We start from the raw sequence: 20,124 nt of genomic DNA, 5'->3' as shown, positions 1-20,124 counted from the left end.
ACTGGGGAGACCCTACAATAACAAACCAGCCCCAGGGACCCAACGTAACACCTGAGACTCGACACAACCCGGCACGCGGTCCCGCCCCAGAGCAGGGCAGCCGGGTGTCCCACGAAACAATAACACACAGCCCCGGTAGTGCCCACAACCCTACAATAACACCAGTGACCCTACAATAACACACAGCCCCGGTAGTGCCCACAACCCTAAAATAACACCAGTGACCCTACAATAACACACAGCCCCGGTAGTGCCCACAACCCTACAATAACACCCGTGACCCTACAATAACACACAGCCCTTGTAGTGCCCCACACCCCACAATAACACACGTGACCCTACAATAACACCAGTGACCCTACAATAACACACAGCCCCTGTACTCCCCAAGACCCTACAATAACACCCGTAACCCTACAATAACACATGCGACCCTACAATAACACCCAGCCCCGGTAGTGCCCACAACCCTACAATAACACACGTGACCCTACAATAACACCCAGCCCCTGTACTCCCCAAGACCCTACAATAACACCCGTAACCCTACAATAACACATGCAACCCTACAATAACACATAGCCCCGCTAGTGCCCCTGACCCTACAATAACACACATGACCCTACAATAACAACCCAGCCCTTGTAGCCCTTGCAACCCTACAATAACATCAGTGACCCTACAATAACACACAGCCCCTGTACTCCCCACGACCCTACAATAACACCTGTAACCCTACAATAACACATGCGACCCTACAATAACACACAGCCCTGGTTAGTGCCCCCGACCCTACAATAACACACGTGACCCTACAATAACACACAGCCCCGGTATTGCCCCACACCCCACAATAACACACGTGACCCTACAATAACACACAGCCCCGGTAGTGCCCACAACCCTACAATAACGCCAGTGACCCTACAATAACACACAGCCCTGGTAGTGCCCACAACCCTACAACAACACACGTGACCCTACAATAACACCCGTAACCCTACAATAACACCAGTGACCCTACAATAACACACAGCCCCTGTACTCCCCAAGACCCTACAATAACACCCGTAACCCTACAATAACACATGCGACCCTACAATAACACACAGCCCCGGTAGTGCCCACAACCCTACAATAACACATGCGACCCTACAATAACACACAGCCCTGGTTAGTGCCCCCGACCCTACAATAACACACGTGACCCTACAATAACACACAGCCCCGGTAGTGCCCCACACCCTACAATAACGCCAGTGACCCTACAATAACACCCCGCCCTGTAGCCCCTGCGACCCTACAATAACACCAGTGACCCTACAATAACACACAGCCCCTGTACTCCCCACGACCCTACAATAACACCAGTGACCCTACAATAACACACAGCCCCTGTACTCCCCACGACCCTACAATAACACCAGTGACCCTACAATAACACACAGCCCCTGTACTCCCCACGACCCTACAATAACACCAGTGACCCTACAATAACACACAGCCCCTGTACTCCCCACGACCCTACAATAACACCAGTGACCCTACAATAACACACAGCCCCTGTACTCCCCATGACCCTACAATAACACCAGTGACCCTACAATAACACACAGCCCCGGTAGTGCCCCACACCCCACAATAACACACGTGACCCTACAATAACACACAGCCCCTGTACTCCCCACGACCCTACAATAACACCAGTGACCCTACGATAACACACAGCCCCGGTAGTGCCCCACACCCTACAATAACAGACGTGACCCTACAATAACACCCAGCCCTGTAGCCCCTGCGACCCTACAATAACACCAGTGACCCTACAATAACACACAGCCCCTGTACTCCCCACGACCCTACAATAACACACGTGACCCTACGATAACATACAGCCCCGGTAGTGCCCCACACCCTACAATAACAGACGTGACCCTACAATAACACCCAGCCCTGTAGCCCCTGCGACCCTACAATAACACCAGCGCCCTGCAGCCCCACGCAGCCGCGCCGGCCCCGCAGCGCCACTCGTGCCCTGTAAACCTGCGCGGACCCCGAGCGGGGTCGGCAGCATTTTGGGGCGGGGGTCTCCGTCCCCTCCCGGGCCGCTCCTCCCGCCTCAGCTGTCGTCACGGCGGCGCCGCTGAGGTCACAGTGACGCCGAAGGGGCGTGGCCGAGCGGGGGGATCCCCCAGTAAAGGCTGTCAGCGGCCGGCCCGGCTCTGTCGTGGTCCCTGCGCCGCCACCCCCGCGTGTCCGCGTGTGTCGGCGTGGGGGGGCGTGGGGGGTCCCCCACGCGGGACTACATCTCCCGGCGTGCCCCGCGGCGGGGATGCCCGGGTGCCCCCCGGTGACGCGCGGGAGAGGGGGGCGTGGTCAACGGGAGGGGGCGTGGCCAGCGGGGCGGGTCCCGCCGGGGTCCCGGTGCGGAGCCGTCATGGCGGGGGTGTTCGACATCGACCTGGAGACCGAGGAGGGCAGCGACGGGGACGAGCCCGAGCTGGGCGCCGTGAGCGGGGCGGGGGAGCGGCACCGGCGGGGAGCGGGGGGGACCGGGAATGGGGGGGGGGGGGGGTTGCGGTAGCGTGGAGCGGGGATGGGGGCGACCGGGACAGGGAGGTGGGCACCGGGACCGGCTGGGGACGGGGGCGCGGATGGGGGTTGGAGGGGGGTGAGCCCCACCGGGAGCCCGCGGGGGGGTGCCCCGGGGCCCGCCCGGTGCTGGGGGCGGCGGGACGGGCGGGCAGGAGGTTGGGCAGCTGCGGGAGGGGGGACCGGGGCGGACAGCGGGGGGGCTGCCGGCGGCGGGGCCGGGGCGCAGGCAGGCTGGCCGTGGGGCCGGGGCAGCGGGGGGCAGTCGGGGGTACCGGCCCGGCTCCCCCCCGGTACGACCGGGCAGAGGGAGGCTCCCGCGGGGCCGGGCCCTGCCTCAGCCCAAAAACATCCGGCTGGGCCGGCACGGCACCGCGCCCTGCCCTGCGTGCCGTGGGTGCCCTGCGTGCCGTGGGTGCCCTGCCTGCCGTGGGTGCCCTGCCTGCCCTGGGCACCCTCCCTGCCGTGGGTGCCCTGCCTCCCTGCCTACCTGCCATGGGTGCCCTCCCTGCCATGGGTTCCTGGGTCCCCTCCCTGCCATGGGTGCCATGCCTTCTATGGGTGCCATGCCTTCCGTGGGTGCCCTGGGTGCCCTCCCTGCCCTGGGTGCCCTCCCTGCCCTGGGTGCCCTCCCTGCCCTGGGTGCCCTGCCTCCCTGCCGTGGGCACCCTCCCTGCTGTGGGTGCCCTGCCTCCCTGCCTACCTGCCATGGGTGCCCTCCCTGCCATGGGTTCCCGGGTCCCCTCCCTGCCGTGGGTGCCCTGCCTCCCTGCCGTGGGTGCCCTGCCTCCCTGCCTCCCTGCCGTGGGTGCCCTGCCTCCCTGCCGTGGGTGCCCTGCCTCCCTGCCTCCCTGCCGTGGGTGCCCTCCCTGCCGTGGGTGCCCTCCCTGCCGTGGGTGCCCTCCCTGCCGTGGGTGCCCTCCCTGCTATGGGTGCCCTGCCTTCCTGCCTACCTGCCATGGGTGCCCTCCCTGCTATGGGTGCCCTGCCTTCCTGTCTGCCTGCCATGGGTGCCCTGCCTGCCATAGGTCCCTTACCTGCTGTGGACACCCTCTCTGCCATGGGCACCCTGCCTGCCGGGGGTCCCCTGCCTGCCACGGGCACCCAGCCTGCCGGGGGTTCCCGGGTCCCCTGCCTGCCACGGGCACCCTGCCTGCTGCCAGCACCCTGCCCACCATGGCCCCCTGCCCACCGCTGACCGTGGGTTCCCTCCCGCAGGAGATGGAGCTGGAGCCCCGGGGGAACGGCCTGGAGTAAGTGGGGGGCAGGCAGGGAGCAGGCAGGGGGCAGGCAGGGGGGGCCGTCCCCGCTCACCCCCTCTCCCGGCAGGCCGGTGGGGCACTACGAGGAGATCGAGATCTCGGAGAGCAGCGTCAACAACGGCCCCGAGCACATCGGTCCCCACTGCTTCGAGCTGCTCCGCGTCCTGGGCAAGGGCGGCTACGGCAAGGTGGGGGGGGCCCGGCACGCCGGGGTGGGGGGGTGGGGGCCTTTGGGGGTGCCCGGGGGGGTAACCGGGCATCCCCCAGCTGTCCCCCCGCATCCCTCCAGGTGTTCCAGGTCCGCAAAGTACAAGGCACTAACACGGGGAAGATCTTCGCCATGAAGGTCCTGAAGAAGGTAGCGCCGGCCCGGCCCCCCCCCGGCTCCCCCCGGGGAGCCCCCCGCTCACTGCTCCCCCCCCCCCCCCCAAGGCCAAGATCGCCTGCAACGCCAAGGACACGGCGCACACCCGGGCCGAGAGGAACATCTTGGAGGCCGTCAAGCACCCCTTCATCGTCGACCTCATCTACGCCTTCCAGACGGGCGGCAAGCTCTACCTCATCCTGGAGTGCCTCAGCGGTAGGGGTGGGCGGCCATGGGTGGGGGGGGGGGTCCGGGGGGGGGCAGGGATGGCTCAGCGGGGTCCCGCTTGAGCTGGTTTTTTTTTTTTTTTTTTTTTTTTTGGCAGGTGGAGAGCTCTTCATGCAGCTGGAGCGGGAGGGGCATCTTCCTGGAGGACACCGCCTGGTAGGGATGGCGGGGTGGGGGGCATAGGGGGGGTGGCCGGGACCCCAACGCCGCTCACGGTCGTCGTCGTGGTGTGTGTGTGTGTGTGTGTGTGTCCGTCCCCCCACCCAGTTTCTACCTGAGCGAAATCACGCTGGCGCTGGGCCACCTGCACTCCCACGGCATCATCTACCGCGACCTCAAGCCGGAGAACATCATGCTCAACAGCCAAGGTGGGCTGGGGCGGGGTGGGGGGGTGCCGGGAGGTGCAGGGGGGGCGTCCCCAGGGATTGCACTGACCCCCCCTCGCCCCTCACCGCCACCTCCGTCTCCCGCCAGGTCACATCAAGCTGACGGACTTCGGGCTCTGCAAGGAATCCATCCACGACGGGGCCGTCACCCACACCTTCTGCGGCACCATTGAGTACATGTGAGCTGGGTGCGGCGTTGTCGGGGGGGATGTGGGGACCCTGGGCCCCCCTCAGCCCCTCCCCCCCCCCCCCAGCTCAGGGCACCCCCCCCCTGCACCCCTCCCAGGGCCCCCGAGATCCTGGTGCGCAGCGGGCACAACCGGGCGGTGGACTGGTGGAGCCTGGGCGCCCTGATGTACGACATGCTCACAGGATCGGCAAGTCCCACTCCTGCTCTTTCCTCCCCCCTGGGTGGGGGTACGGGAGGGTGTGGGGGGGCCCGCTGGGGTGGGTGAGGGGGTGGGGGGGGGGTCCCTACCGGCGGGATGCCGAGCCTTCCTCGTCCGCCCGGCTCTTCCTCGCCACCCGGTGCCTCTCGCAGCCGCCCTTCACCGCCGAGAACCGCAAGAAGACCATCGACAAGATCCTCAAGGGCAAGCTGGTTCTGCCGCCGTACTTGACGCCCGACGCGCGGGACCTGCTCAAAAAGGTACCCCCCAACACCCCCCCCCCCCCCCCGCCCCGCCCCGCATTGTTTCTGTAGGTCCTACCAAAACGCTCCCCTACGCCCCGCTCCATCCCTATTTTCTCCTCCAGTTCCTCAAGAGAAACCCCAACCAGCGGGTCGGGGGGGGGCCCGGGCGACGCGGCCGATGTGCAGGTACAGGCAGGAGCGGGCAGTGGGGGGGGGGTGCCCGGCGGACCCCCCACCCCCCCCCGCATGATGCCCCTCTGCCCGCAGAAGCAGCCCTTCTTCCGCCACATCAACTGGGAGGACCTGCTGGCCCGCAGGCTGGACCCCCCCTTCAAACCCTGCCTGGTAGGGCTGGGGTTTTGGGGTGGGGGGCGGCGTGGGAAAGGCAGGGTGGGCAGGGGTGCGCGTCGGGGGGCACCCACGGCAGCACCCACCCGCCCGCCCCCCGCAGCAGTCGGAGGAAGACGTCAGCCAGTTCGACACCCGCTTCACCCCGCCAGACCCCCGTCGACAGCCCCGATGATGCCGCCATCAGCGAAAGCGCCAACCAAGCCTTCCTGGTATGGTGGGGGGGGGCGTCGGGCACCCACACCCTGCGGCGGGGTGGGGGTCCCAGCACCCACGGCCCCTCCGACACCCCCCCCCCCACCCGCAGGGCTTCACCTACGTGGCCCCCTCGGTGCTGGAGAGCATCAAGGAGGGGTTCTCCTTCCAGCCCAAAGTGCGCTCCCCCCGCCGCCTCAAACAGCAGCCCCCGCACCCCCGTCAGGTACCCGCCGCACCCCCGGGGTGGGGGCACGGGGTGGGCGCTGCGGGGCACAGCAGCGGGACGGAGGTGGAGGGTGATTTGGGGTGGGCACCATGGGGTGGGCGTTGGGTACGAGGGGACGGTGCTGGGGGGGCGGCGGGGAGGATGGGGGGGGGTTGTTTGGTGCTGCCGGCGCACGCTGAGGTTGGGGAAGGGGCACGCGCCAGGCGGGGGGGTGCCCCCCTCACCCGCGCGCCCCGCCCCCCCCCAAAATGTGTTGTGTCCCCCTCCAGCCCCGTGAAGTTCTCCCCCTTCGAGGCGTTCAAGCCGGGGGCGGCGGGGGAGCCGATGGAGCTGGGGGCTGGGCTGCCCCCCCCCGCCCGAGGGCACAGCCCCCCTGCCCATCAAGACCTCTGGGGGTGCCAAGAAGCAGAAGGGGGGCCGGGGGCGGGTGCCCAGGTAGGGGTGGGGGGGGTGGGGGTACAATTCGGGGTGGGGGGGAGGATGCTGGGTGCCTGTGGTGGGTGGGCGGGCCTGGTGCCCCCCCATGGGGTGCGGGGGGGGGGCACCCCACGATGCTGCTGGTGTCGCCGCGGGGCACGGACCCCCCCCCCCCCCCAACCCTGGCCCCCTGCCCGCTTATGCTGCTGCCAGGCTGGGTTTGGGGGGGGCGGGGGGGGGGGGGGGGGGGGAGTAGGGGCCGCCTCCCCCCCCTCCCCCCTGGGGCGTGGCCCCCAGGGTGTGGCTCCCTGGGGTGTGGACCCCCCCCCCCAAAAAAAGGGCGTGGCCCCCATCTGCTGGACGCGTGCCAATTAAAGGACTTGATGAGGCCGTGGTGGTCCTGTGCTGGGGGGGGGTGGGGGTGGGGGTGTCCGGGGAAGTTTTGGGGCGCACCGGGGGTGGGGAGCAGATTGGTTGCCCCATGAGGGCAGGGTGCAGGCTCCGCCCCCTGCGCTAGGCCACGCCCCTTTTCGTATGGCCACGCCCCTTCTCGTATGGCTCCACCTCCCCTGCGCTATGCCCCGCCCCTTCTCTTATGGCTCTGCCCCTGCACTAGATGGCCACGCCCCTTCTTTTATGGCCACGCCCCTTCTTTTATGGCCACGCCCCTTCTTTTATGGCCACGCCCCCTTCCATCAGGCCCCTGGCCCCTTCCATCAGGACCCTTGCCTCTTCCATCAGGACCCTCGCCCCATGCCACACCCTTCCCCTTGGCCACACCCCCCTTCCCCCAATCCACACCCCCCCCCCCCCCCCCCCCCCCCCAAAACTGGCAGCCATAGATGGGCAGAACCGGTCTTTTATTTGCTGCCCGGGGGGGCAGGCAGGGGGGGTCACAGGGCCGTGACATGGGGCCGCGCGTCCCCCCAGGCCGCCGTCCCCGAGAAGGCGTGAAGGTCGCTGAGGCAGAGCCTCGGCGCTGCCCCCCCACCGCCCTGCTCCCCCAGCCGGGGGGCTCTCCCCGGCCTCCGGGGCTGCTTCAGCCTCCTCGTCCTCCTCCTGCTCTTCCTCCCGCTCAGCCTCCTCATCCTCATTCCGCTTCTCCTCCTCCTCCTTCTGCTGCTCCTGGCTCCACAGCATCAGCTCTTCCTCCTCGTCCTGGGGCGACGCCACCTCCCCGTCCCCGGGCAGGGCTGCGCCGCGGGGCCACCCCGTAACCGGTGCCAGCGGCCCCGCAGCCAGCAGGCCAGGGCCCGGCGGCCCATGGGCCGGGGGGTGGTAGCGTCCGGCTGAGAGCTGGCAGAGCCGGTGCCAGGCCAACGCCAGCCCCACCGCCAAGAAGAGCAGGAGCCCAACCAGGGCCCCCACCACCCGGTCGTTGTGGTTCCCCACCGGTTCCCCCGCCGCCACCAGCCTGGCCAACGCCAGCAGCGCCGGTGCCGGCGGGCGCCGCCACGCTCCAGCCTAGGGGCGAAGGCGACGGGGTCACCGCCATGGGCCTGGCACCCACCCCGGCCCTTCCCAAAACTGCCGTGGCCGCCCTGGCCTGGAAAGCGGGGTCGGGCCGGGGCGAAGGCCCTGGGGAACCCGAGGTGGCTGTGTGCCCCCCGAAGCTCGCCGGGCAGTGGGGGGCCAGGCAGGTGGCCAGCCGGCGCGCGGTGCTGGCCCCGTGACGGGAAGCTGCGGTCGGCGGGTGCCGCAGCACCTGTAGGTGGCTGGGGGAGAGGAGCCCGGGGCCTTCCGCCCCCACACCGTGCCTGCACAGGGCCAGGCCGCCCGACATGGCTGCACAGCCCCACGGCACCCCTCGCCCCTTCCTGCAGCGCTGCACCCCCCCCCCCATAGCACCCCTGCCATGTTTCTGGGTGTCCCCCCCCGACCCAGCCCTGCACCCACAGCCCCTAACCTGCCCCCCAGCCCCCACCGTGCTGCCCTCATCCCCCCAAACTGCCCCCTCAGCCCCCCCATGCTACCCTCACCCCCCAAAACTGCCCCCTCAGCCCCACCGTGCTGCCCTCATCCCGCCAAACTGCCCCCTCAGCCCCCCCATGCTGCCCTCGCCCCCCAACCTGCCCCCCCAGCCCCTCCGTGCTGCCCTCGCCCCACAAACTGACCCCCCTCAGCCCCACCGTGCTGCCCTTGCCCCCCCCAAACTGCCCCCTCAGCCCCACCGTGCTGCCCTCGCCCCCCAACCTGCCCCCCCAGCCCCTCCGTGCTGCCCTCGCCCCACAAACTGACCCCCCCCAGCCCCACCGTGCTGCCCTCATCCCCCCAAACTGCCCCCTCAGCCTCCCCATGCTACCCTCACCCCCCAAACTGCCCCCTCAGCCCCCCCATGCTGCCCTCGCCCCCCAACCTGCCCCCCCAGCCCCTCCGTGCTGCCCTCGCCCCCCAACCTGCCCCCCCAGCCCCTCCGTGCTGCCCTCGCCCCACAAACTGCCCCCCCCAGCCCCACCGTGCTGACCTCGCCCCCCCAAAACTGTCCCCTCAGCCCCCCCCGTGCTGCCCTTGCCCCCAAACTGCCCCCTCCAGCCCCACTGTGCTGCCCTTGCCCCCCAAACTGCCCCCCCCAGCCCCACCGTGCTGACCTCACCCCCCCAACTGCCCCCCTCCAGCCCCACTGTGCTTCCCTTGCCCCCCAAACTGCCCCCCAGCCCCACCGTGCTGACCTCACCCCCCCAAACTGCCCCCCCAGCCCCACCGTGCTGCCCTCGCCCCCCCAACCTGCCCCCCCAGCCCCACTGTGCTGCCCTTGCCCCCCCCCCCCCAAAACCTGCCCCCCCAGCTCCAGCAGCGCCAGGCCCCGCTGCCCCCCCCCCCCCCCCCCCCAGCCCCGCTGTGGGAGGGGGATCTGCTCCAGGGACCCCCCCCACTGCTGCCCCCCCCCACCCCAAACCCCAAGCCCACGGGGCAGCACCGGTCGTGGGGTCGGGGGGGGGAGCCAAATTTGAACAAAGTGCAGCCACCCCCCCAACCCCCCCCCAGATTTAGCAGGGGAAACTGAGGCTGGGGAATGGCTTCCCCCCCCCCCCCCCCCCCCGCCAGCTCACTCCCATTCTGGGCGATGCCCCCCCCACCCCGTCGCCCAGGCCCCAGACACCCAATCTCCCATCCTGCGCGGTTTTGGGGGTGCTTACCATCAGCGGGTGCTGCCGGAGCCGATGCTGGTGCCGCAGGCACAAGTCGTACTTGGGGGGGGCCCCCCCCCCCCCGGCGCTTCCTGCCCCCGGCAGCGGATGTATCGCCGCGGGGGGAGACGAGGTGCCGTGTCTGCGTGTCCCCCCCGCCTACCCAAAATGCACCCAAGGGCCCTGGCAACCCAGGGTGGCTGCCAGCCCTGGGGACCCGCTCTCACCCCCCCCCGTTGCCCCCTCTGACCCCCCCCATTGTCCCCCTGCTCCCCACCATGACCCTGAGGTCACCCCCCCCCCCCCCCAATGCCACCAACCCCCTGGGGACACCAAGGGGACCCCCCCCAGGGCAGGGCGATGGGGCACACAGAGGGGTCCCCTGCCCCACGGCACAGCGCTATTTTGGGGGGGGGGGGGGGGCCATCTCCCCAGCGTCCCCACCGCATCCCCCCAATTTCCTGCCTGAGGCGGGGCGAGCCTGCGCCCGCTGGCGCCTTCCTGTGTCCCCCCCCCCATGTCCCCCCCCCCCCCCCAGCCTTCAGAGCTCCCTGGCCCCCCCCAATGAGCCCCCCCAACCCCACAGCAACCCCCCCCGAGCCTCCCCAGGGCCCCTCTGCCCCGGCCTCACCCGGCATTTTTCTTATAAAGTCCTTTATTTGGAGTGAAAATATAGTTTTTGACCCTGCACTGTAATGGGGGGGGGGGGGACACAAGGAAGGGGAAGAAGCCCCCAAAATATAGGGGGGACCAATATCCCATAGTTGGGGGGGGGGGCCAGATCATGCCCTGCCCCACAGGAAGGGGGGGGAAAAGCCCACCCCACCCGGGGACGGGGGGGGGTGCAGGGGGTAGTGTTTGATCCCAGGAGCAGCCCCCAGCCCCAAGATGTGGAGCAGGGAGGCGGGTAGGAATGGTCCATGATTTTCTGGGGAGGGGGGGCAGCACCCAATAAGGCAATGGGGGTGAGGGGGGGGGGCTGCCAGGGGGGGCGGCCAGCCCTCCGACGGAGAAGGACCCGGCAGTGGAGGTTGGGGGGGATTTGGGGGGGTGGGGGGGAGGGTTTGGGGGAGCCTGAGGCACAGGCGTGGTCCCTATGGGGGGGTGGGGGTCCCTGCGGGGGGCTGGGGGTCCCTGCGGGGGTCCCAGGGGGGGGTTTCCCTAGACGTGGCCGTTCTCCAGGCGGCTGAGCTGCTCCTCCAGCCGGGTGATGCGCTGGCCCTGCTCGGCCACCAGCGCCCGCAGCGTGGCCACCTCCTGCAGCACCTCCTCCAGCCGCCCGGGCCCCTGCGTGACCCCCCCCCCCCCCGCCACGTCGCTGTCAGCCACGCCCACCGGGGCCACGCCCACCCCGCCACACCCCATGACACACCACCCACCCACCCTTCCACCCCCCCACCTATTGCCGCAACCACCCTTAGACTCACCCCCCCCGACCCTACCGAGAACCCACCCAATGCCCCAGCCTGGCCACGCCCCACATCCCCACCCGCAGAGGCCACACCCATTCTCTGACCCCACCCACCAGAGGCTCCACCCAATCCCAGGCCCCACCCACCGAGGCCCCACCCATTCCCCGGGCCCACCCAGAGGCCCCACCCATTCTCTGACCCCACCCAAAGAGGCCCTGCCCACTCCCCAGCCCCACCCACAGGCCCCACCCCACCCCCAGCTCCACCCACAGAGCCCACACACACTGCCTGACCCCCACCAAGGTCCCACCCACAGAGGCCCCACCCACCCCAGCCCCACCCAGAGGCCCCACCCACTCCCCAGCCCCACCTACAGAGGCCCCACCCACTCCCCAGCCCCACCCACAGAGGGCCCCACCCACTCCCCAACCCCACCCACAGAGGCCCTACCTATTCCCTGACCCCAAGGTCCCACCCACAGAGGCTACACCCACCCCAGCCCCACCCACTCCCTGACCCCACCCACAGAGGCCACACCCACTCCCCAGCCCCACCCACAGAGGCTACACCCACCCCAACCCCACCCACAGAGGCCCCACCCACTCCCCAGCCCCACCCACAGAGGCTACACCCACTCCCCCAACCCCCAGAGGCTACACCCCACTCCCCAACCCCACCCACAGAGGCCACACCCACCCCAGCCCCACCCAGAGGCCACACCCACCCCCCAACCCCACCCACAGAGGCCACACCCACTCCCCAACCCCACCCACAGAGGCCACACCCACCCCAGCCCCACCCAGAGGCCACACCCACTCCCCAGCCCCACCCACAGAGGCCACACCCACTCCCCAGCCCCACCCACAGAGGCCCCACCCACTCCCCAACCCCACCCACAGAGGCCCTACCTGTTCCCTGACCCCAAGGTCCCACCCACAGAGGCTACACCCACCCCAGCCCCACCCACTCCCTGACCCCACCCACAGAGGCCCCACCCACTCCCCAGCCCCACCCACAGAGGCTACACCCACCCCAACCCCACCCACAGAGGCCTCACCCACCCCAGCCCCACCCAGAGGCCACACCCACTCCCCAGCCCCACCCACGGAGGCCACACCCACTCCCCAACTCCACCCACAGAGGCTACACCCACTCCCCAACCCCACCCGCAGAGGCCCCACCCACCCCAACCCCACCCAGAGGCCACACCCACTCCCCAGCCCACCCACAGAGGCCACACCTACTCCCCAGCCCCACCCACAGAGGCCACACCCACCCCAGCCCCACCCAGGGGCCACACCCACTCCCCAGCCCCACCCACAGAGGCCACACCCATTTCCCAGCCCCACCCACAGAGGCCCCGCCCACCCCCGCCCCGCCCCGTACGTACCGTGGGCGCAGCGGTGCCGGTGCCCGGGGCCGGGGGAGCGCTGAGGCGGGCGGGGGCAGGCACGGCGGGGGGCGTGGTGGGCGGCGTGGCGGCGGCGGGGGGGGCGCAGGTGTCATGGAGGAGGGGGCGGCGGCTCACCTTGAGCTCCCGCTGCTTGCTGGGGACGTAGGCCTGGCGCAGGGACACCAGCACCGGCCCCGCCGTCTGCCCCCGCCACCCAATCCTCCGCCTCCATGGCCGCCTCGGGGCCCGCCGTGTCGGGGTACAGGTCGTCCTGGAACAGGTCCGACTGCGCCCCCCCCCCCCCCCCCCCCCCCAATGTCAGAGGGGCTGATGGGACCCTCCCGGGGACCCCCACACAGCCCCCATGGTGATGGGACCCTCCCAGGGACCCCCACACAGCCCCCATGGGGACCCCCACCCAGCCCGATTGGGGACCCCCACACCCAGGCACCACATCCTGCCCAGAGACCCCCCACCAGACTGATTGGGGACCCCCACCCAGCCCCCCATGTCCTGCCCAGGGACCCCTATCTGTGCATTTGGGGACCCCCCCATCCAGGCACCATGTTCTACCTGGGGACCCCACCCAGCCCCCATGGGGACCCCCACCCAGCTCCCACATCCTGCCCAGGGACCCCACACAGCCTGATTGGGGACCCCCCCCCACCCAGCCCCCATGTCCTGCCCAGGGACCCCCACCAGCCTGACTGGGGACCCCACCCAGCCCCCCATGTCCTGCCCAGGGACCCCTATCTGTGCATTTGGGGACCCCCACACAGCCCGATTGGGGACCCCCACCCAGCCCCCATGTCCTGCCCAGGGACCCCTATCTGTGCATTTGGGGAACACGCCCCCCAGCCCCCATGTCCTGCCCAGGGACCTCATCAGTGCACTTGGGGACCCCCAACCAGCCCGATTGGGGACCCCCCACACCCAGGCACCACATCCTGCCCAGGGACCCCCACCAGACTGATTGGGGACCCCCACCCAGCCCCCATGTCCTGCCCAGGGACCCCACACAGCCCCCACTGGGACCCCCACACAGCCTGATTGGGGACCCCCCCCACCCAGCCCCCATGTCCTGCCCAGGGACCCCATCAGTGCACTTGGGGACCCCCAACCAGCCCGACTGGGGACCCCCACACCCAGGCACCACATCCTGCCCAGGGACCCCCACCAGACTGATTGGGGACCCCCACCCAGCCCCCATGTCCTGCCCAGGGACCCCTATCTGTGCATTTGGGGATCCCCCCACCCAGGCACCGTGTTCTACCTGGGGACCCCACCCAGCCCCCATGGGGACCCCCACCCAGCTCCCACATCCTGCCCAGGGACCCCACACAGCCTGATTGGGGACCCCCCCCACCCAGCCCCCATGTCCTGCCCAGGGACCCCCACCAGCCTGACTGGGGACCCCACCCAGCCCCCATGTCCTGCCCAGGGACCCCACACAGCCCCCACTGGGACCCCCACACAGCCTGATTGGGGACCCCCCCCCACCCAGCCCCCATGTCCTGCCCAGGGACCCCATCAGTGCACTTGGGGACCCCCAACCAGCCCGACTGGGGACCCCCACACCCAGGCACCACATCCTGCCCAGGGACCCCCCACCAGACTGATTGGGGACCCCCACCCAGCCCCTATGTCCTGCCCAGGGACCCCTATCTGTGCATTTGGGGATCCCCCCACCCAGCCTGATTGGGGACCCCCCACCCAGGCACCGTGTTCTACCTGGGGACCCCCACCCAGCCCCTATGTCCTGCCCAGGGACCCCTATCTGTGCATTTGGGGATCCCCCCACCCAGCCTGATTGGGGACCCCCCACCCAGGCACCGTGTTCTACCTGGGGACCCCCACCCAGCCCCCATGTCCTGCCCAGGGACCCCTATCTGTGCATTTGGGGACCCCCCCATCCAGGCACCATGTTCTACCTGGGGACCCCACCCAGCCCCCATGGGGACCCCCACCCAGCTCCCACATCCTGCCCAGGGACCCCACACAGCCTGATTGGGGACCCCCCCCACCCAGCCCCCATGTCCTGGCCCAGGGACCCCCACCAGCCTGACTGGGGACCCCACCCAGCCCCCATGTCCTGCCCAGGGACCCCTATCTGTGCATTTGGGGACCCCCACACAGCCCGATTGGGGACCCCCACCCAGCCCCCATGTCCTGCCCAGGGACCCCTATCTGTGCATTTGGGGACACGCCCCCCAGCCCCCATGTCCTGCCCAGGGACCTCATCAGTGCACTTGGGGACCCCCAACCAGCCCGATTGGGGACCCCCACACCCAGGCACCACATCCTGCCCAGGGACCCCCACCAGACTGATTGGGGACCCCCACCCAGCCCCCATGTCCTGCCCAGGGACCCCCACACAGCCCCCACTGGGACCCCCACACAGCCTGATTGGGGACCCCCCCCACCCAGCCCCCATGTCCTGCCCAGGGACCCCATCAGTGCACTTGGGGACCCCCAACCAGCCCGACTGGGGACCCCCACACCCAGGCACCACATCCTGCCCAGGGACCCCCACCAGACTGATTGGGGACCCCCACCCAGCCCCCATGTCCTGCCCAGGGACCCCTATCTGTGCATTTGGGGATCCCCCCCACCCAGGCACCGTGTTCTACCTGGGGACCCCACCCAGCCCCCATGGGGACCCCCACCCAGCTCCCACATCCTGCCCAGGGACCCCACACAGCCTGATTGGGGGACCCCCCCCACCCAGCCCCCCATGTCCTGCCCAGGGACCCCCACCAGCCTGACTGGGGACCCCACCCAGCCCCCATGTCCTGCCCAGGGACCCCACACAGCCCCCACTGGGACCCCCACACAGCCTGATTGGGGACCCCCCCCACCCAGCCCCCATGTCCTGCCCAGGGACCCCATCAGTGCACTTGGGGACCCCCAACCAGCCCGACTGGGGACCCCCACACCCAGGCACCACATCCTGCCCAGGGACCCCCACCAGACTGATTGGGGACCCCCACCCAGCCCCTATGTCCTGCCCAGGGACCCCTATCTGTGCATTTGGGGATCCCCCCACCCAGCCTGATTGGGGACCCCCCACCCAGGCACCGTGTTCTACCTGGGGACCCCCACCCAGCCCCTATGTCCTGCCCAGGGACCCCTATCTGTGCATTTGGGGATCCCCCCACCCAGCCTGATTGGGGACCCCCCACCCAGGCACCGTGTTCTACCTGGGGACCCCCACCCAGCCCCCATGTCCTGCCCAGGGACCCCTATCTGTGCATTTGGGGACCCCCCCACCCAGGCACTGTGTTCTACCTGGGGACCCCACCCAGCCCCCATGTCCTGCCCAGGGACCCCATCAGTGCACTTGGGGACCCCCAACCAGCCCGATTGGGGACCCCCACACCCAGGCACCGTGTTCTGCCCGGGGACCCCCTATCAGTGCATTTGGGGACCCCCCCACCCAGCCTGATTGGAGACCCCCACACCCAGGCACCATGTTCTGCCCAGGGACCCCCACCAGCCTGACTGGGGACCCCCACCCAGCCCCCATGTCCTGCCCAGGGACCCCTATCAGTGCATTTGGGGACCCCTACCCAGCCCAATTGGGGACCCCCCACACCCAGCCCCCATGTCCTGCCCAGGGTCCCCTATCAGTGCATTTGGGGACCCCCACCCAGCCCAATTGGGTACCCCCCCACACCCAGCCCCCATGTCCTGCCCAGGGTCCCCTAGCAGTGCATTTGGGGACCCCCCCACCCAGCCTGGAGACCCCCACACCCAGGCACCGCGTTCTGCCCAGGGACCCCCTATCAATGCATTTGGGGACCCCCCCACCCAGCCTGATTGGGGACCCCCCACCCAACCACCATGCCCTGCCCCAGGCACCCTGCACAATCTCGATGAGCCCCCCCCTGCCCTCAGCTACCACATCCTGCCCCACGCAGCCCCCATGGGGACCCCCACCAGCCTGATTGGGGACACCCCCCCCCCCCACCCAGGGGACCCCCACCCAGCTGCCACGCCCCGCGGCGGGGTGTCCCCGTCCCCACCGACCTTCCTGGGCACCGTCATGATGATGGGCTCACACTTGCGCTCATGCAGCTTGTAAAACCTGCCGGGGATGGGGACAGAAGGAGGGGGGGGGGGGGGGTCATGGGGGACGGACAGACGGAAATGGGGACCACCCCCTTCGTCCCCCTCGTGTCCCCCCGTGCCCACCTGGCGATCTCGCACTTGCTGACGTCCAGCCCGCGTTTGGGCATCCAGCCCATGCCCCGCTGCGGCTCCTTGCTGGTGAAGGTGTTGAGGAAATGGATGTAGGGCGGCTCCTCCGTGATCTCAAAGTACCGGATGCTCGAGTCGCCCTGGGGGGACGCGGCGTTAGAGGGGTCCACGGGCGAGAGGCGGCGGGGGGCACGGCGGGGGGGTGGTGGGTTGGGGGGGGGTGCCGTACCTTGCCGCAGACGTAGACCACGTTGGTGTCGGGGTCGTAGAAAGGCAGCAGAGCCCCGTTGCTGGAGTCCAGCTCCTGCAATCCCATGGGTTCCTCCAGGTTCTCCTGTGGGGCGACGCGTCAGCCCCGGGGGGCACCCCGAGGTGGTCCCGCGGGACCCCCGGGGCCCTTCCTCACCACGTCCCACAGCGCCAGCTGCCGCTCGCTCATACGGCTGAAACCGGTGGTGAAGATCTTGCCGTCGGCCAAGAAGATGGCCCGCATGGGCCGAGCCCCTTCGTGCGCCCGCTCCTTCTCCTGGGGAGGGGACGCGGGGTCAGCGGCGCCGTCCCGGCACCCCCGGGAAGGGCGGGGAGCAGGGGACGGGGGCACCCAAGGGACATTGGGGGGACAAGGGCAGGGTTGGGGGGGTCTCCCCCCGAGGAGCGGGGCGGGAGGGCGCCTCGGGGACACGGGCAGGGCGACGGGTCCCCCGGGGGACGCACGGCCACCACGGTGCCGCGGCGGGGGTCGATGACGCGGACGCTTTTGTCCTTGCAGGCGGTGCAGAAGCGGGCGCCGTCCCGGCTCCAGCTGACGCTTGTAGATGAGGTCGGGGTGCAGCCCCTCCAGGCGGTACAGCTCCTCCGCCGTGCCCACGTTCCAAATCAGCACCACGTTGTCACAACCTGGGTGACAGCGGGTTCGGGGGGGTGGGGGGGGGGGGTCACCTCGGCCACGCGCCGACCCCCCCCGCAGCCCCCGCCTCCCAAACCCCCGTTACCTGCGCTGAGCAGGACGTTGCGGGCGGTGGGGTGCCAGGCGATGATGCCCACGCGTTTCGAGTGCCCCTCCAGCACCACCACCGGCTCCGTCAGCGGCTGGCTCAGCCCGTTTTCGGGGATCTGCCAGACCTGCCCGGGGCGGAGGGGACGGTGGGCAAAGCCGGGGGGACCCCCCGCCGTCACCGCACCCGCCCCCCCCCAACCTTCTGGCCACCCCCTCACCATGACGGTGCAGTCCTCGGAGCCGCTGGCGATGACGTGGTCGTTGTGGGGACACCAGTCGATGTCGAGGACGGGGCCCGTGTGCCCGCACACCGTGGGGTACGACTTGTCGATACGCCCGGTCTGGGGACAAAGGGACGCGGGGAGGGGGTGGGGGTCACCCACCGGCGCGGACCCCCCCCGCCGCAGAACCCTTCCCCGCGCCGGCACCCCGGTTATCGCCGCCGGCACCTTGTGCAGGGGCAGGACGAGGAAGGCGCCGCCGCCGCTGGCCTCCACGATGATGGCGACGAAAGAAGGGTTGACGGCGCAGAAGGTGCTGTCCCAAGTGACGCGGGAGACGCGGATGTCATCGTAGCACTGCTCCGTCTTCACCGGCTGCCCGAAAACGTGCCGGAACTTGCTTTGCCGCACCACCTTCCGAAACGACATGGCTGGGGCGCACCCCGGGCCGGGGTCAGCGCCGAGGAGGCGGCGGGGGGGACGGGACACCCCAAAAGGCGGGGCAGAGGCAGGGCGCAGCCAGGGACAAGGGAGGTGGGACGGGGCACCCAGCGCTGGGGCGAGGGAATCGGGGTGCGCCCCGCTATGGGTGACGGGATGCCGGGGGGGGCTGTCCCTGTCCCCCGCCCCGGGTAAAGGGCGGCTGGGCCCCTCCCGGGAGCAGGAAGCCGGGGCTGCCCTGTGCCCGCCGGGCAAACAAACCCCTCCCTGCCCTGCCCTGCCCCACGGCGGGGGGCTCGCAGGGGGGCAGGGAGCGTCCGTGTCCCCCCGCCCCGAATGGGGACAGGGGTGGCTCCTCCAGAGATGGGGATGGGGACATCACCCTGGGGAGAGGGATGGGGACAGGAAGGAGGACAGGGAGAAGGGGATGAGGATGGGGACAGGGGTGGCCCCGTGGGGTAAGGGGGACGAGGATGGGGACAGGGGTGGCCCCGTGGGGTAAGGGGACAAGGACGGGGACCGGGGTGGCCCTGTGGGGTAAGGGGACAGGGAGGGGGGTGGCCCTGTGGGGTAAGGGAACAGGAATGGGGACAGGGGTGGCTCCTCCAGAGAAGGGAACAAGGACAGGGTCAGGGATGGGGACAGGGGTGGCCCCGCGGGGTAAGGGGACAGGAATGGGGACAGGGGTGGCCCTGGTGGGTACAGGGACAGGGATGGGGACAGGGGTGGCCCCTCAGGGTAAGGGGACAAGGACAGGGATGGGGACAGCGACAGGGGGGGCCTCACAGGGTAAGGGGATGGGGACAAGGATAGGGACAGGGGTGGCCCCGGTGGGTACGGGGACAGGGACAGGGGTGGCCCCGTGGGGTAAGGGGATGGGGACACAGGGGTGGCCCCGGTGGGTACGGGGATGGGGACAGGGGTGGCCCCGCGGGGTAAGGGGACAGGAATAGGAACAGGAATAGGGACAGGGGTGGCCCCAGTGGGTACGGGGACAGGGACAGGGGTGGCCCCGTGGGGTAAGGGGATGGGGACACAGGGGTGGCCCCGGTGGGTACGGGGATGGGGACAGGGGTGGGGATGGGGGTGGCCCCGCGGGGTAAGGGGACAGGAATGGGGACAGAGATGGGGACAGGGGTGGCCCCAGTGGGTACAGGGATGGGGACAGGGACAGGGGTGGCCCCGTGGGGTAAGGGGATGGGGACAGGGGTGGGGACAGGGATGGGGACAGGGGTGGCCCCGGTGGGGACGGGGATGGGGACGGGGGTGGCCCCGGTGGGGACGGGGACAGGAATGGGGACAGGGGTGGGGACAGGGATGGGGACAGGGATGGGGACAGGGGTGGCCCCGGTGGGTACGGGGATGGGGACAGGGGTGGCCCCGGTGGGTACAGGGATGGGGACGGGGGTGGCCCCGGTGGGTACGGGGATGGGGACGGGGGTGGCCCCGGTGGGTACGGGGATGGGGACGGGGGTGGCCCCGCGGGGTAAGGGGATGGGGACAGCGGTGGGGACGGGGGTGGGGACGGGGGTGGCCCCGGTGGGGACGGGGATGGGGACGGGGGTGGCCCCGCGGGGTACGGGGCCGGGGCCGGGGCCGGGGCAGCCCCCCGGGAAGCAGGAGGGGGCACCTCGGGGGCCGGCCCGGGGCCGGTGGCTGTGGGTGGGGGTCGGGTGG

General features: G+C 70.0%; 3 protein-coding genes across 3 annotated transcripts; 1 reads left to right on the top strand and 2 right to left on the bottom strand.

The window, feature by feature from the left end:
* Nucleotides 1-2,437: 2,437 nt before the first annotated feature.
* On the top strand, nt 2,438-6,677 carry RPS6KB2 (ribosomal protein S6 kinase B2). Its single transcript, XM_075712018.1, is given in 20 exon segments — nt 2,438-2,509; nt 3,811-3,845; nt 3,922-4,042; nt 4,144-4,212; nt 4,287-4,434; nt 4,544-4,575; nt 4,577-4,602; nt 4,714-4,814; nt 4,921-5,011; nt 5,119-5,209; nt 5,374-5,481; nt 5,589-5,618; nt 5,620-5,652; nt 5,734-5,811; nt 5,918-5,959; nt 5,961-6,026; nt 6,122-6,208; nt 6,210-6,235; nt 6,508-6,570; nt 6,572-6,677. Coding segments are annotated over 20 exon segments (1,425 nt in total).
* An 871-nt stretch (nt 6,678-7,548) lies between these two features.
* Nucleotides 7,549-8,438, bottom strand: PTPRCAP (protein tyrosine phosphatase receptor type C associated protein). The gene is given in 5 exon segments (XM_075712353.1): nt 7,549-7,620; nt 7,622-7,840; nt 7,843-7,929; nt 7,931-8,119; nt 8,361-8,438. Coding segments are annotated over 5 exon segments (645 nt in total).
* Nucleotides 8,439-10,944: 2,506 nt separating this feature from the next.
* Nucleotides 10,945-18,435, bottom strand: CORO1B (coronin 1B). The gene is given in 12 exon segments (XM_075711752.1): nt 10,945-11,070; nt 12,586-12,795; nt 12,797-12,874; nt 16,618-16,675; nt 16,783-16,928; nt 17,018-17,122; nt 17,195-17,314; nt 17,503-17,598; nt 17,600-17,685; nt 17,781-17,910; nt 18,004-18,126; nt 18,235-18,435. Coding segments are annotated over 12 exon segments (1,479 nt in total).
* Nucleotides 18,436-20,124: the final 1,689 nt, after the last annotated feature.

The sequence above is a fragment of the Pelecanus crispus genome, chromosome 6 (genome assembly GCF_030463565.1).
Source record: "Pelecanus crispus isolate bPelCri1 chromosome 6, bPelCri1.pri, whole genome shotgun sequence".
Taxonomy (NCBI): domain Eukaryota; kingdom Metazoa; phylum Chordata; class Aves; order Pelecaniformes; family Pelecanidae; genus Pelecanus; species Pelecanus crispus.
This window is presented reverse-complemented; position numbering and strand designations above follow the sequence as displayed.